The following is a 14,959-nucleotide window of genomic DNA, read 5'->3' as shown; positions in this document are numbered from 1 at the left end:
AGAGCAAAACATAGAAACGTAATTTTTTTGCGTTGTTTAAATTTCCCAAAAATTTTATACGCAGGGTGTTTCACCTATGAATTCACACATTTTTTTTTTAATAAGCTTTTTTAGTTAGAAGAGCCATTTTTGCGGCATGCCATTGTCAGGAGATTGGTACATCAGATTACATCTAAGACGCGCTATAGCCCTAGCAGGCTGGTCATTTAATATTGAATGTTTATTTTTTTAGCTATTACAGTTAGGCTCCTTAATTATTGAGAAGCGTGTAGTCCGCCGTAGGTATTATATATATATATATATATAAGTCTTTAGGTTTTTCAAAAACGCGGTTACCGTCAACGCTGTGACCCAACAAATTTTGGCTACCTCGCGCCAAAATACACGCGACTACGAGAAGCTTGCAGGCGAAGCAACCTCTCTGGTGCGCGTAACTTGTAGAAATATCCGAAATTTGTTGGGCCACAGCGCCGAATGTAATCAGATTTTCGAAATTCTAGAAACTGATATGAATATTACTTACGGCGGGCTACACGCCTCTGAGTAATTAAGGCGCCCAGCAGTAATAGCTAAAAACTTAACTATTGAACATAAGTTAACCAACTTGCAAGGGCTATAGTACGTCTTACTTGTATTCTGAAGTCCATACTACACCGTTGACAATGCTATGCCGAAAAAACGCTCTCCTAACTCAAAAAGTCTCTTTTTAAAAATCGCGCAAAGTCCTAGGTGAAACATCCTGTATTTACCTCTGCTTGAGGTAACCCTCCCCAACGCCAAAAGTGTGTAAACCCGCTTGTTGAACCTAACCTAATCACCACAGAACCTGACGGAACAGAAGTGTCACGAGGCAGATTATTGCTTACAGCGCGGGCAATTTCCGGCAGGTGTGACGCTGGTCTCACTTCCCAATTAGAACTCGCTACCGGTGCCGCACGCAAACCGTTTGTGTCAACACGAGGCGGAGCGCACTCCGGCCGCCCGGTGAGGCTCGCGTTTTCAATAACTCTCTCGCGCAGCCCAATCTCGGTGGTGGCATGTGTCGCGTTTCTCAGCGAGCTCTCGTTGCGGCGAAAGCGCTGTGCAGGCCGAGTTCGTACGCGTGTGCACGCGACGCACTCCCGAGCAATGCGCTCCGATGTTCCTTAATATCTGCAGGCCGGCCGACCCAAGGCTTCCCTCGCGAACCCAGAAAGCGTTCTCGCGTATATCTCGTTTACTCAGCCGACTTTGTGAGTCACACAGTCACTTCCTTGCCTCCTCTACACCCCCTCGTGCATGCCGGCGCCATCCGCAACGAGTAGCTGCCTCGGTTCCAGTCTCTCCCCGCGTCTGCTGCCGCCTCCTCACCCTCTTCCCCCGGACCCCGCGTTCTGCACTGAAGTCTGGTCCTTCCCCTCGCCTCAGCCAGGGTTGCTTCGCAAGCGGTCCTAAGCTAATTTCCAGGAGGCAGCCGACAGCCACCCCTCCGACGTCGCGCTCTGGTCTGCAAAACAAAAAAAGAAAAGAACAAGAAAGTAAAGGTCGCCGAACGGAACCCCTCATCCCCTCCTCTTCTTCTCCTCCAAGCGGTGGCGACCCCTCCCGGGACAAAGTGATTGTCTGCCTGCTTTACAACTTTTCCCACCCTCCTCCACTCGATTCGCCCGACCCCACAGTGGCGGCTGGCGTCCCCAGCTATGCTTGCTCCCTCGATCACCGCCATCACTGCTGCGGGCTCTCTCACACGCACGGTTCGATAGCGTAGCGTTCCCCCGCATTACCCCGGTGGACCGTGCAATATAGGGGGGCGGGGTTGTGATGCGGCGCTTTTTTCAGGCCTCAGGTAGCAGTTCTACGAGCTTCACTCGTCACGATCGATACATTCCGGTGTGTCAGCTCTGAAGCAGGCGACGGCAGCGCAAATCGAAGTCCACACTTGCAGAACAACAGATTCCAGTGATCAAATCGCAGTATCACACATTTCACCTAAGCATGAAAAACTTAATAAATGTGGCAAATAAAGTAACAACCCAAGGCCTACAGACGCCGGCAGACGTCAGCAGGGATGTGAAGGCAGCCTTCGGATAAAATACCCTACACACGCAGTTTACATCATACGGCGATACGATGCTCTGTTGTTTAATACTGATAAAACCTATATGATAATTGAATTCAGTATGCTGAGAGGTTCATATTGAGTGAATACTCCATTTGATGATCGCTGTAGAACATGCAAGCTCTAAAATGAACAGTTGGAAACTCGTACTACTTCATAAGGCAGCAAAAAAGTTGGCAACCTTCACCAAAGTAAGTTGAGTGCTGTGGGGCGTGAACGGGTTGGTTACAGAACCCGATAGCCTGTTAGACTCACTTGCACATCGCAAGTGTTTGAAAGATGTGTGCCGTAAATTTTTTTCGATCGAATTCCTACTAACTTTTGAAAAAGGTAATAAAGGGCTATTCACGACACTTACTGAAAACTGTCGACGAATCTCTGGAAAATGCTCCAGCTTTTGTGTGTGAATTTAAGGCCATATAAAGAAAAATCCAGGTTTCTTAGGAATCCTGGCTCTCCCGCAGTTCACAAAGTTATGACGTCATGCCATAACCATATTAAAAGTTAAATTTGAAACACATACATAGGCTCCTCGACGCGAACATGGTTTAGATAACATATGCGAGGACTGATGTTCCGGAAATTTCTGCCGTTAGATTATATAAAACCCCTCAGGTTGTGTTGCCGGTATCCATTTGCTAGTCTTCGAAGATCTTCAAAGCGCCGAGCTCCACCATTATACTTCCTGTAATGTTGGCCTGCTTATACTCAACTTTCCATCCGACCGATATTCGATACATATAGACCCAAAGCTCACATTTGTCTCCTTTCACGGCTTGTCCTCTCCTCCATAGTATCGCATTCGTAAGGAGTTCGGTACACTACGGCCTTAAATTTCTTGCGCTGCGCGACGTTTTCCTCTCTACGAAAGCAGTAACCGTTGCCACTGCGAGGCACTGGCATCTCCGGACCTGTTCAGTTAAATAAAAAAGAGACACATTTAATTTCTTTTGTCTGGCGCATGATGATCCTTCGTCGTTTATGCGTCATTAAACCCGACCTAACAAGCCAAGAAAAGTGGACATTCCATCTACCTTGACTCCATTTCCAATCACTACGGCAGAGCAAAAGTCGCTGCTTGCGCAGTCTGTGAAAATTTAATCGGCCATACGATTTCTTTCCCGGTCGTCCATTAGGGCTCTTGCAGCATTCGTGGTACATTACGTTTTCAGAGAGGAGCGCTATTAATAATATGCAAGAAGCTTTGTACGGACTAGTGGGGACCTCACTTGAAACCTTTAACAAACATGGTAAAGGTGGAGTCATTTCGAAGGTAATCAGCTTCGCGTCGACCAGGTAAGACCAATACATCGGTCTTAACCGGTTGTTCTCTCATAATAGTGGCAATGAAAGGGAGGAAAATTTGGGACAGGTTACGCTCATTAACTTAATTCGACGGTCTTGCAAATATCAACTACGACAGCGCACTAGATCAGCGTAGCTTAAGTAATTGAAAGGTGATCACAAAATCATATTGATTCTGACTCTACACCCCTAAATCGACGGATCAATCCTCTTCTGATGTTTCCGAAAGGCGGAGAATGAGTGTAGCCAGGAAAAATACGGTATTACGTCTAACAAGGCTGCTTGCAAGGCGAAAGATGCGGTCTGTCCCAACTCCCCAATCCCCACCGAGCCCCTCCCCGTTTTCTAAGCCGAATGGAAGCATAGCACCACGCTGCGATCTCAAATCCGGAAGCGGTGCTGCTGCCGCCGTCCCTAATGTTAGCAAAAAAAAAATGTTTCAAGAGATTCTTTCATTTTTTTCTTTTGGAACAAAAGGCACCACGACAATGGATGGAGCGCACAAAAGCTCAAAACAAAGCATTTTCTCGGTAAAGAGAGCGAAAGGGACAAGCGGGACGTGAAAGAGAAGGAGCGAGACTCGAAGAGAAAACAATGTGAGGGAAAAGAACGAAACAATGTATCTGGGCGCAACGATGAGCGAACGTTATTGATTGAGGACCAGAAGTAGCTTTAGAAGAGCGGAAACAGAAGATCGCTCAGAACGGTCCGCACTCGCAGCTATGCGCCCGCTACGACGCTCCTTCGATAAACACATTCCACGCAGCACAAAGCTCCTCACCTTCACTTTGATGAGCACAAGATGTGCAGCGGAAGCCCTGTGCAGCGAAGGAAAATGCCTGCAGCTTCTCAGAGAAGACAACAAGAGGGAAAAGTAAAAAAAGGGGCCGAATCTTCGGCAGTTACTCGCTAACAATATCTCTAAGACGAAACTGCTTCACCATTAGCGAACAACAAGCATAATTATGTTACTGTGCTGTGCTGTACGTTGTGGCGGAAGAAAAGAATAAAGTACGGACAGAGACACGAGACTACGTTCGTGCTTCTTCAGTCTTCTAGTCCCGTCACAACATACGCTTTCATCGCAGTAACAGAATGATGGCGCAGCAACGAACCCACGAAACTGCCTTCTTCGACATACATAATAGTGTTGGAACGCGTAGGAATCGTTGAAATATAAATACCGCACCAAAATCATTTTCCCTAGCTTTAAACGTTCGTTTGTGACTTTGCTTGAAGTACATTTTATGGAAGAAATACTAAAGTTGAGAATTGCGTCGAATACCGTAAACAAGCATAAGTGCACCATGATCAATAAGCTTCTACTCAATCTTCAATAACAAAATGACTTCGTTGTTGGCGGAAAACTAATTTCGTTTTTTTTAGGTGGCGCACAAGCTGAGAGCCCCCCGTTTCTGAAAGCCTCCGATATTTTTCTATTCCCACCTCTCTTTATCTTAAAAAATAAAATACTAAACTAAAACAAAAAAAGCTATTCAGCCGGGAGTTGTTCCTCTCTATTGATAACTGGGAAGCTGTCAAAGGCAATTTCAAATTTACGAAACGTTTTGGCCTCGCGCCCATTCTTCTCAGGGAACGCAATTAGTCTTGATTCCGGCTTTTTCCCCAGAGCGTAATATCCCCCATGCTCATGATGCGTCGATGCAAGCGCAAGGGAGGCAGAGTGATTTGTTTCATTCGCGCAAAGCAGTAAAAATGAAAATTCACGGAAAGAAACATTTTGCGCGAGCTGCATTTTTAGAGCTGCCCTAAAACCGAAAGGTAGCCGGGAAAAATAGTGAAATATAACGATAGGACCTTGAGCTCGGCGAGAAAGCGCTGAACACCAACAATCACTTCTGTATTCTTTTTTGCCGACTCTTTTCTTACGGCTGCAGAAACGCGAGCGAAGCACCTTTTGAACTTGACATCACGTCATCGCGGGCCTGGGAGCCAAACGGTGCTTGAAAAAAAAAACAAGAAAACAGATATCAGCAGCATGTAGTAGTCGTGTTTTAAGGCCGCTTTCCTCGCGGTGTACGACAATGGTACAGGTAGAAGCGACATGAGAGGGAACACTGGAGCTCATGGCCTCCGAGTTTCGTGAAGCATTGTCGACGAGAATGGGCGGCACCAGATGCATGCGCGGCTGTCAACGGCAATGTCTCACGAATCGCGGAGGCCCTGTTCCCTCTCATGTTATTTCTAGCTGTACATTATTTAATTTCACTACTTTATCTTTGATTCCTGCAACGCCCACCCGTCACTGCCAGCTTCTTCTAGTCACCGGTACTAATTGATTCAAATCTCCGGTGTGCAGTATTTTGCGGCTCTTTCTGAACAAGCAACGTCAAGCAAAGAAAGGTACAAATGCATTATGGGACCGACTTTCTTGCACTAAAAGCTTCAGAAAAGTTTAGACAAAGTACAAAGGCGAGGCGCAGGACCTACGATAAAGTGGCAATGCATTTAATCCGACAAATGTCAAAATAAGTCAACTCACTAGCCAGTACGCATTGAATTTATATCAGCGCTGGCGTTTAATATTACTTACTGGCTTCTCAAAAAAACTCCAGGCATAAATGCACCTATTGTTTTAGAACTTATATTTTCTCCAACAGCGGAAGCTCTAGTTTCTCACTTGGCAATTCGATTTGAAGGTTCTGATGTCCCGACCTAAAAAGCACGGCAGAATTGTAGAAATAGCTCTCAAGAGCAGGTGAAAAAATGGAGAAGGCCAGCTGGGAGCGGTACCGGTTGTTGGCGGGGGCCGTGGTGAATTCTTTTTCGCAGTTAAATAAGATGTAGAGTATGCTCGACTGGATCAGCCTTGCAAAGGGCTGCACTCAAACATGAAGTCGAGTCTTCGCTTTGCTCCCGAATGAGCGCGCCCCCAGAAAAGAAATGAAAGAAACAAAGAAAGCAGGAAGGAAAAGAAGACAGACAAAAGAAAGAAAGAAAGAAAGAAAGAAAGAAAGAAAGAAAGAAAGAAAGAAAGAATGGAAGAAAGAAAGAAAGAAAGAGAGAAAGAAAGGAAGAAAGAACGAGGAAAGGAAAGGAAGAGAGAAAGAAAGAAAGAAAGAAAGAAGGGAAGAAAGAAAGAAAGAAAGAAAGGAAGAAAGAAAGAAGGAAAGGGAGAAGGAAAGGAAAAAAGAAAAAAGAAAGAAAGGAAAAAAGAAAGAAAGAAAGTAGAAAGAAAGAAAGTAGAAAGGAAGGAAGAAAGGAAGGAAGAAAGAAAGAGAGAAAGAAGGAAAGAAAGAACGAACGAAAGGAAGAAAGAAAGAAAGAAAGAAAGGAAGAAAGAAAAAAGGAAAGAAAGAAAGAAAGAAGGAAGGAAGGAAGGAAAGAAAGAAAGAAAGAAAGAAAGAAAGAAGGAAAGAAAGAAAGAAAGAAAGAAAGAAAGAAAGAAAGAGGGAAGGACGGAAGGAAGAAAGAAAGAACGAAAGAAAGAGGGAAGGACGGAAGGGAAGGAAGGAAGGAATTAATAAGGAACGAAAGAAAGAAAGAAAGGAAGAAAGAAAGAAAGAAAGAGAGAAAGAGGGAAGGATGGAAGGAAGAAATAAGGAACGAAAATAAAAGAGGAAAGGAAGACCGGTTGAAGCAAAAGAACGCCGAAAACAGAAAGAAAGAAGTAAGGAGGGAAGGAAAAAAGAAGATATAAGGAAAGAAAATAAAATGAGAAAGGAAGACGGAATGGAGAAAGAAAGAAACAAACAAAAAGAAACAAAGAAATAAAGAAAGAAGGAAAGAATGAAAGAAAGAAAGAAAGAAAGAGAGAAAGAAAGGAAGAAAGAAACAAGGAAAGAAAGAGAGAAAGAAAGAGAGAAAGAAAGAAAGAAATAAAGAAGGAAAGAAAGAAGGAAAGGAAGAAAGAAAGAAAGAAAGAAGGAAAGAAATAAAGAAGGAAAGAAAGAAAGAAAGAAAGAAAGAAAGAAAGAAAGAAAGAAAGAAAGAAAGAAAGAAAGAAAGAAGGAAAGAAAGAAAGAAAGAAAGAAAAAGGAAGACGCTGCGCAAAAACATAACTCTGAAAATTTATCACACTAGGGTAATTTTTGTATCGGACCACAAAAACGTGGGCCAAAATGCTAAACAAGACATAGTCTGCGAGGTAATTTAATCAAAACGCTAGAATTAGAAAAATCACGGTGTACAATTTTTGGGCCAGGGTTTCGCTGAAAGTGCATAGGTTGCATTATCAGGAACCAACTCTGCGCGACTCTTCAGGAAAGTCATTAGTAATGTAATTCATTTACTCTTCAGAATGAATATGACATCGGTGCTTGTAGCATACCCTTAAAAGAAACTAATTCCAAAATTTTGCTGCGTAAATGTCCGGTTTAGGAAATGATCACTTGGACAACTAGGAGAGCGATCGCTAGGACAACGTGGGCCTTCACGCTTGCCATCCCGAAGCTCAGAACAAGACGCTGAGCTTTGCCCCCGCAATCTCGCCGTCAGTGCTTCCCTAGCCCGATGCAACTGACTGGAAAAGACATTGAGTATTCTGAGCATCGCCTTTAACAAATGAAAACTATACAAGCAGACGAATGTCCATATCTTTCTTTAAAACATTACCTTATGCTCTGGTATGTGGGAAAAAGGCAGTACCATATACAATGACGAAATTATGAAAGGACTTCCTGGCTTTTCTTCCTTTACCGAATGAAGGAGGTGACAGTGATAGCGGTATCGTACTCACCCTTATAGGTGGGCTAACATGGCCACAGATGGAACATTCTACGTAAACAGCGACACCAGCGCCTCCTACATCCGGAAAAGAAAAAGCTATTGCCAGAAGGTAAGGACAGCAAACAGCGCAGAAAACTGAGAAAAGGAGAGGGAATAAAAGGACGAGCAAACACGAAAGGCAGTTTTCGGACTGCTTCTCGTGGCTCGCTCCACCACAAGAGGGCGTCTGGCAAGCACACTTGTCGACCATCTCCAAGGCTCGCCAGCTCGCTATAAAATAGGAGCCGCACCGTGTCGAACAGCACCATTGCGAGCGACAGCTGGCATCCCGCACGGACACGCTGTGCAAAGGCCGCGCTATACAGCGCTGTGGGTTGCGGAAGCAATACACCCTCCGGCGCGCAACACGCGAGCTAGGCGCGGGGCCCGAGGTGAAGGGTGTGGCGCTGCGTATAGCACGCGTCGCCCTGCCAAGGCAGCAGCGCTTTAGCACCGGTTGCCGGCCCGTCCTTTTGTCGGACAAACAAACAAAAAATATAAGCGAGTAAGCGAAATCCCACGTAGCCCGCGCTAATTGGCGCAGGACACGAAATTTTGGGCGCGGTTTGGCTCCTCTGTAATCACGGCTCGTGCTCCACAGGACTTCGATCAGCTGCCAGCTTGGGCCGCGCGTTTTTACCCAGCCTGTTTTTGTTTGTTGTTTGTTGTTGGTGTTATTGCTGCTACTGCTGTTGTCTAGTAGTTTTATACGCATTGCTTCTTCGTTTTATTTTTTTCAGTGTTATGGAGAGCTTAAAATGCGTGATCTCCGCGTTAATTTGCTGGGCAAGCTATTATTAATTTGCTCTCAGCAACAGTTCTACTGCTGAAGGAAACGAAGTACGACATGGTCTCTTCGAACAGCCTGTTTACTTGCAAGAGACGTGAACGAGAGACATTGCTGACTTAAAAAGAAATCGCGCTCTAGAAAGAACAACGAAAGGAAAATATTTGCTGTTTCATCATTTACGTGGCGATCTTAAAACGGCTACGCCCCTCTGAACCCGTGGTCTTCACAAACGTAGTGATTGAGTCTTAAGGGCATGCGTGCATTTGGACGATGAAGATGCTTCAAGACGGAAACGACTACTTGTGGCAACAAGCCGTTCCTTCGTGGTTCTTATGTCTGCGAGTCAGGCGAAACTGCGATTAAAAAGGCGGCGGCTGAAATTGCCGTTCGCAGTTTAGCGTACAAGCAGCGTTCAAAAGAAGCGTTTTTTGCATTCTTGTCAAAATCTTTATTAAACAAGTGCACAAACCACTACGATATTGTCCTGAATCATGTGGCATTAACAAGCGACAGAAGTTAAGTTTAGCTGTTCGTGAAACGTAATTAGTAAACACTGCTGTATGACATTATTTTTTAGGATGACATTATTTTTGTTTCATGTATTCCATAAAAGAAGTCAAGGTGGGAGCTTACGTAGAAACTGCCTTGGAACTAGATATCGTGCCATCGATGTAATGGAACATAACAATGCTGTGTGTAATGTGACACCCTACCCCCACCCACGCATTCTTTCGGCCTTCGTTTCAGTTTCTGTCGTGGTGCGAACTTTTTATCTTTTGCCTCAATGTAGTTGAGCTCACTTTGCATTTTGACCCGAGTACCATAAAGAAGGTTCTTCTGTAAAGCAGGCTTTCGTCGTTTTTGTGTGAAGCTAGCTTTCCGACATGCATGTAAATTCTTTATTGAAAGCAGGGCGCTACATGCAAAAATAAAGAAAATCATGAGAACCATAAAAAGCAGAGCACTGCACACTCCTTTCCTTCCGTCACGTCATTCGAGCTTCCTTTTCCATAGTGAACGCCGTCAGCCTGACAGTACGAAAAGAATGGAAAAGAGCAGTATTTGATGATATTGTCACACCAAGAAAACCTAGGTTAAGGGCCTTTGCCCCTAATTTTTAGGCGGTTTAGTTGCAACATTACGCAATACAGGCCATCCTCGAGTCCTAGTTCACTTTCTGCGGTTCTCCGCCTTCGAGTTCTTTTCCTTCAAAATCATAATAAAGATCATCATCAGTCAGATCAATTCCAACGCAGAAGAAAGGTCTTTCCTAAAGATTGCCAATTAGTAAACACCATTAGGAAAGTGTGTTGCAAAAGTACGAATTTTCATTCTGATGCCAACACCGCAGGTGAATCGTGTGTCCCACGCCATCTGCTATTTCGCAAAGGCATTTCGGAAAACAAATTATGCATGCAGCAAGGAGAAAAACAGGTCATCCGGGCAATCACGGATGGTCCATAAGAGCCTCCCTGTGGCGTGTCTAGTGCGTCGCAGTAACCACGACTTTCCCTTCCTTCTTGTCTCCTCACAGCCGGTTCGTACCAGGCAGAAAGACGAGGCCCTGTGTTCGTGCACGAACCCCCGCGTCGCGTGGACTTCTCCAACTCGACGGGGTCCACGGTGGCGTGCGCGGCGACCGGGTCGCCCGAGCCGCGCGTCACCTGGACGACGGCCGACGGCAGTCCTCTGGAGGACGTGCGCGGCCTACGCTACGCACGCCCCAACGGCTCCCTGGTGCTGCCGCCATTCCGCGCCGAGGATTACCGCCAGGACGTGCACGCCACCGTGTACCGCTGCGCCGCCTCTAACCCTGTCGGAGCAGTGGTCAGCAGGGACGTCCACGTCAGGGCAGGTGAGCGGCTCTTCTTGTCTCGTATGCGTCATCATTTGGCCTTGGTAACAGAGTTCTATTCAGCCACGCCCTGGCGCCGTATACACAGAACTTCCTTGTGTAAGATCTATTCGTTTTGTACGGAATGCTTCGTGCATGCAATATCCTTCAGTGAGCGAAGACAGCGTGGGCATTATCCTGCTACGAAGAACCTGTCTGGACTGTTAGGATCTGTTTCAGTGTGAAGGCTCGCAAGCAGGTTTGTGAATACTGGTCACACTGGATATTTTCTGACGCCACAGCGCTGTGTGTAGTTAGCCGGTGTCTCTAAGCTGCTCGCTACATCAATCAAGGCTTAAGGTACCGGCCAGACATAATCGTCGTCTTCGTGAAAGACATGAGAGCGCAAAACGGGGACACGGACTAGTAAGGGAACAGGAGCAGCGCTCGTCCTGTTTCCTTACTCGTCCGTGTCCCCGTTTTGCGCTCTCATGTCTTTCATGAATACCCACCAACAAGCCCAGCTTCAAGTACTTCATAATCGTCGTCTTTGGATGTGAGGAGCTTTGTAGATTCAGTGCCTGACTTGCTGGTGCCAGGTTTCAAATTATATAACTGCGTACCCTTCGTAGCGGTATAGGGTATGCTCCGCACTCATTAAATTTTTCCAAGTTCCATGGCCTAATTGCGCGTGTAACAACTTCGTAGTACTTCCTGCAGCAACGAGAACAATTCTGCTCAGATAAACTCTGCAATCGATTTGAGGCATCGCCAAGTTCCTTGAAGAAAATAAATTTTTAGGATCTGTGAACCAGATGTACAGCCTTTGTCAAAAGTTTAGAGCCCAGGGGGTTTGCTTCAAAGCACTATTGTGGCGCTCCTGTAGCACTCATGGAAGTCCTACGCATCGGAGGGAGCAGGACGAAAAATCTTCTTACCTTCAGGAGACTTGGGACGCTGAGCGCGCATTACGAGCAAAGCAGTGTGGCCCAGAAGCGAACCCCCTGGGCTCTATACTTCTGACAAAGGCTGTACACGCACCGCATAAGTAGGGCGGAGCACGTGGGTGGAAGAAAATTCGCATCTCGGCGCGATCCGACAGCACATGGGCGCCAAGATCAGTATTCCGGGATGACATGACACATCCGGTTGACTAGTGCTATAAGCTGCTGATGTACCCGTTATCAGTGGCCCGTATGAAGCAGCGCCATTTTTGCACTGACATGAGCTCCGTTTTACTTTCCGAGCCTCCTTACTGTATTCTGGGCGTGTTTAAAAGCACCTTATTTTCGAAGAACAAAACGCCGTTGCTGAGGTCGTTAAAACTTCCCGCACTTTTATTGGCCACTGGTGGTTGCGTTATCACAGTCATTGTAAGAGTCAGGATGGGCAAGTTTCTGGTGATGTACGCAGTCGAGTGATGTACGCAGTTATAACGAACGCTCGACTCGTTACCCTAAAATGTGTAAATGTGTATTATGGCTGTCGTAATGCATCTCGAATACAACGAACAACCATGGCCGAACCACTCGGTTACAGCAAACGAGGAGGCGCCATAAACTTACGCCTGAAGTCGGAAAACGAACGTATCCCGCCAGCGCACAGACCGAAGAGCGCCTCCCACTCCTGTGATCTCTTCCAATGAAAGCGCTGACTCCTTCCCCCCCCCAAAAAAAAAAATAAAAATAAAAAGGCGGAATTGAATTGCAATTAAGCGCTGGCCAAGCGCGCCCATATAAGCTACAAGGCCAGTCAGTGCGTGCGTGTGTGCCGGCTGAGCAAAGCGTTTCAAGTGCAATCAGAAGGTGGCAAGAGCAAGACGCGGGCAGTGTTGAAAGCGACACTACTGCACACTCCCGGTGATCAACTAATGGCAGCAATAAGGGAAGCTTGAATCCCTGTCACGTGGTACGTCTTGTGGCCAATCCAGTCACGTGGCGTGCGTCACATACCCAGTGGCATCTCCACCTTCTCCTCTGCTGGCGTACAGGCAGCGCGCATATAGGAGCCATACTGCGTCTCCCTTATGTAAAGCGGTCGAGCACTGCGCACCAATCAATGAAAACTGAAAGCGTACAGTAGCCGGAGATTTTCAGGTAGAGCGCTAGTTACCACCTCTTTTGTAAGTATATGCAGCTCTATACCACATTGTGCGCTAGCCTCCGCGCAGAGGTTGTTTCAGGAACCAAGCAACTCCGGCGAGGTGCCGCTTTGTTTTGAGTCAGTAAACTTCTTGAGCGCTTGGACAGGAGTGGTACATACTATAAGTTCTGCGCGGACATGCGCTGCATGTCGCTTCGTTGCTGCATCTTTACAACTTTTTCAAGGTTTGACGACAAGGGTGCCGACGTACCACCGGTTGCTGTGAACGTGAACGCATCAATCGTTATTGGCATTATCGCGTCCCTAAAGCGGCTCAGCCGCAGCGGGGATCTCCGCCAGGAGCACTTGACAGAGCTGGAGAGCTCAGAAAGTGGCTCGATTGGGTCTGCTTGTAAAAGCAGATGTATACAACGGACTCTTTAAAGAAGTAAGCGCCACTCTCGTCTGACTCTGTGTTTTGACCGCAGTCGAGCAAGTCAACTTACTACGAACTTCGAATGCAACGAACTCAATCCACGTAACCACCAGGTTTGTTAAAAGTGGGATCGATTGTACCCAAATAGAAGTCGCCCGTTTGGCTCGACTTGGGGCGCTATGCCGGAAGGCCCGAGTTTGGCGCTCGCCCGAGTTTCATCCGAGTTTGCGATGACGGCAGTCAGTGAACGAAGATAGCGCGGAACGTGCGCAGGCAGCGGACAATAAAATGTAGAGATAAAGCCACGTAAAGGCGATACAAGCGCACCCTGCGCGCCCGTTTCACACTTCAAACACAATACACTGCGCAATACCAGGCCGCAGCGCTACCTGCAGTTATCAGCGCCATGTCAGCAATCGCGAAATCGTGACTTCTCTCCTATCTATCTGCACACTCACCGCTAGCTGTTTGACACGCCTTTTCGGGGGCGTCAAAGGCGTGTCTTCTCTTTCAGCTCTATCTGTCTCTCCATTTCCGAAGACGAACAGTGCGCACTAGGTGTACTCTTGTATCAACCCTTTCTCTTCTCTCGAATACGTTAAAAGGCAACAGATAATATTACGAACATTTTGTTCATTTCCAAATTTATTTTAAAATCTGAATCCAATGAAGCGTTGTTGAAAAGTATAGCTTTAGGAAATTAACAAAGATTTGACAGTTTCTGCCGCTAGTGGCGATACTGAGACCAATGCTTGCAGCGTGGCTTGCATACGAACTAGAGCGGCAGCCGGCCGTGCCGAAAACGAGAGCTCCTGCGCTGACACGCCGCCGGTAGCGCTGCCTTCGACTGGAAAGACTGGGCAACTGCTAGACGCTGAATCTGACTTATTTTTCGGCCATTGCGATAATATGTTTTATTGTGTCGTATATCAAAATATAACAGTCATGCATCTTCTGGCTTGCATAATACACAACAACAAAAAACTGGACTGCATTGCACCCCCCCCCCCCCCCCCTCGCGTCACTGCTGCTCTCTGCAGTGACCTCAGGTGGAGTTCTCCGCTGCTACGGCCGCTGCCGCACCCCGCTGTGGTCAACCATTGCTTTTATACGCTCTTGGCGAATCTCAGCGGTAGAAATTGGCCGTGCGAGCGGCTGTGATGCGGTGTGAGAAAAAAATTGCTGTTTGGCTGTATTAAATGATTCATTACGTATGCCTGTTGTGTGTGACGCCTCTTTAGTGCGCTGCGGATGCGAAGAGCATGCTACCCTGCGACACAACTCATCCTATGTCATTAGACGCTGACTAAAAGCTCTGAAGGCGGTGGCGCGCGTATCTGCGTAGTATTTGTTTACATCGTGCACTTCAAGGTTTTGCGGACTGGTTTTGTCACTAACGTCGATCGCCGTTGTATACCGCAGTGACATCGCAATAATATCGTTCGGGCAGATGAGGGATCCTGTTTGTAATAATGGAATCGGACTTATAACAGAGAAAGGTGTTACGGTTGTGAATACGCAGTGCTTGCGTGCTGGAAATTACAAACTCTTTATTGCACTGGGTCTAGAACAGCGACCGTTTGTCGATCCCGGATGTGTTTGACACATTGATGCTGAGCTTTATCACCGATGAAAGCACGGCCAAGTCAAACACCTGTGGTGCCATGTTGTTGTAGTAGGACGTAC

At 46.6% G+C, this 14,959-nt stretch overlaps 1 protein-coding gene across 2 annotated transcripts in view; it reads left to right on the top strand.

Annotated features, from left to right (window-relative positions):
* LOC149371673 (cell adhesion molecule Dscam1-like) overlaps positions 1-14,959 on the top strand; it is a 275,616-nt gene that overhangs the window by 51,572 nt on the left and 209,085 nt on the right. For both annotated transcript variants that reach the window (XM_089565914.1, XM_089565913.1), the window contains exon 2: positions 10,456-10,776. In XM_089565914.1, the coding sequence (XP_089422040.1) occupies positions 10,456-10,776 (321 nt within the window). The remainder of the gene's footprint in view (positions 1-10,455; positions 10,777-14,959) is intronic.

The sequence above is a fragment of the Amblyomma mixtum genome, chromosome 1 (assembly GCF_055824585.1).
Source record: "Amblyomma mixtum isolate Tamu chromosome 1, ASM5582458v1, whole genome shotgun sequence".
Classification (NCBI taxonomy): Eukaryota; Metazoa; Arthropoda; class Arachnida; order Ixodida; family Ixodidae; genus Amblyomma; species Amblyomma mixtum.
This window is presented reverse-complemented; position numbering and strand designations above follow the sequence as displayed.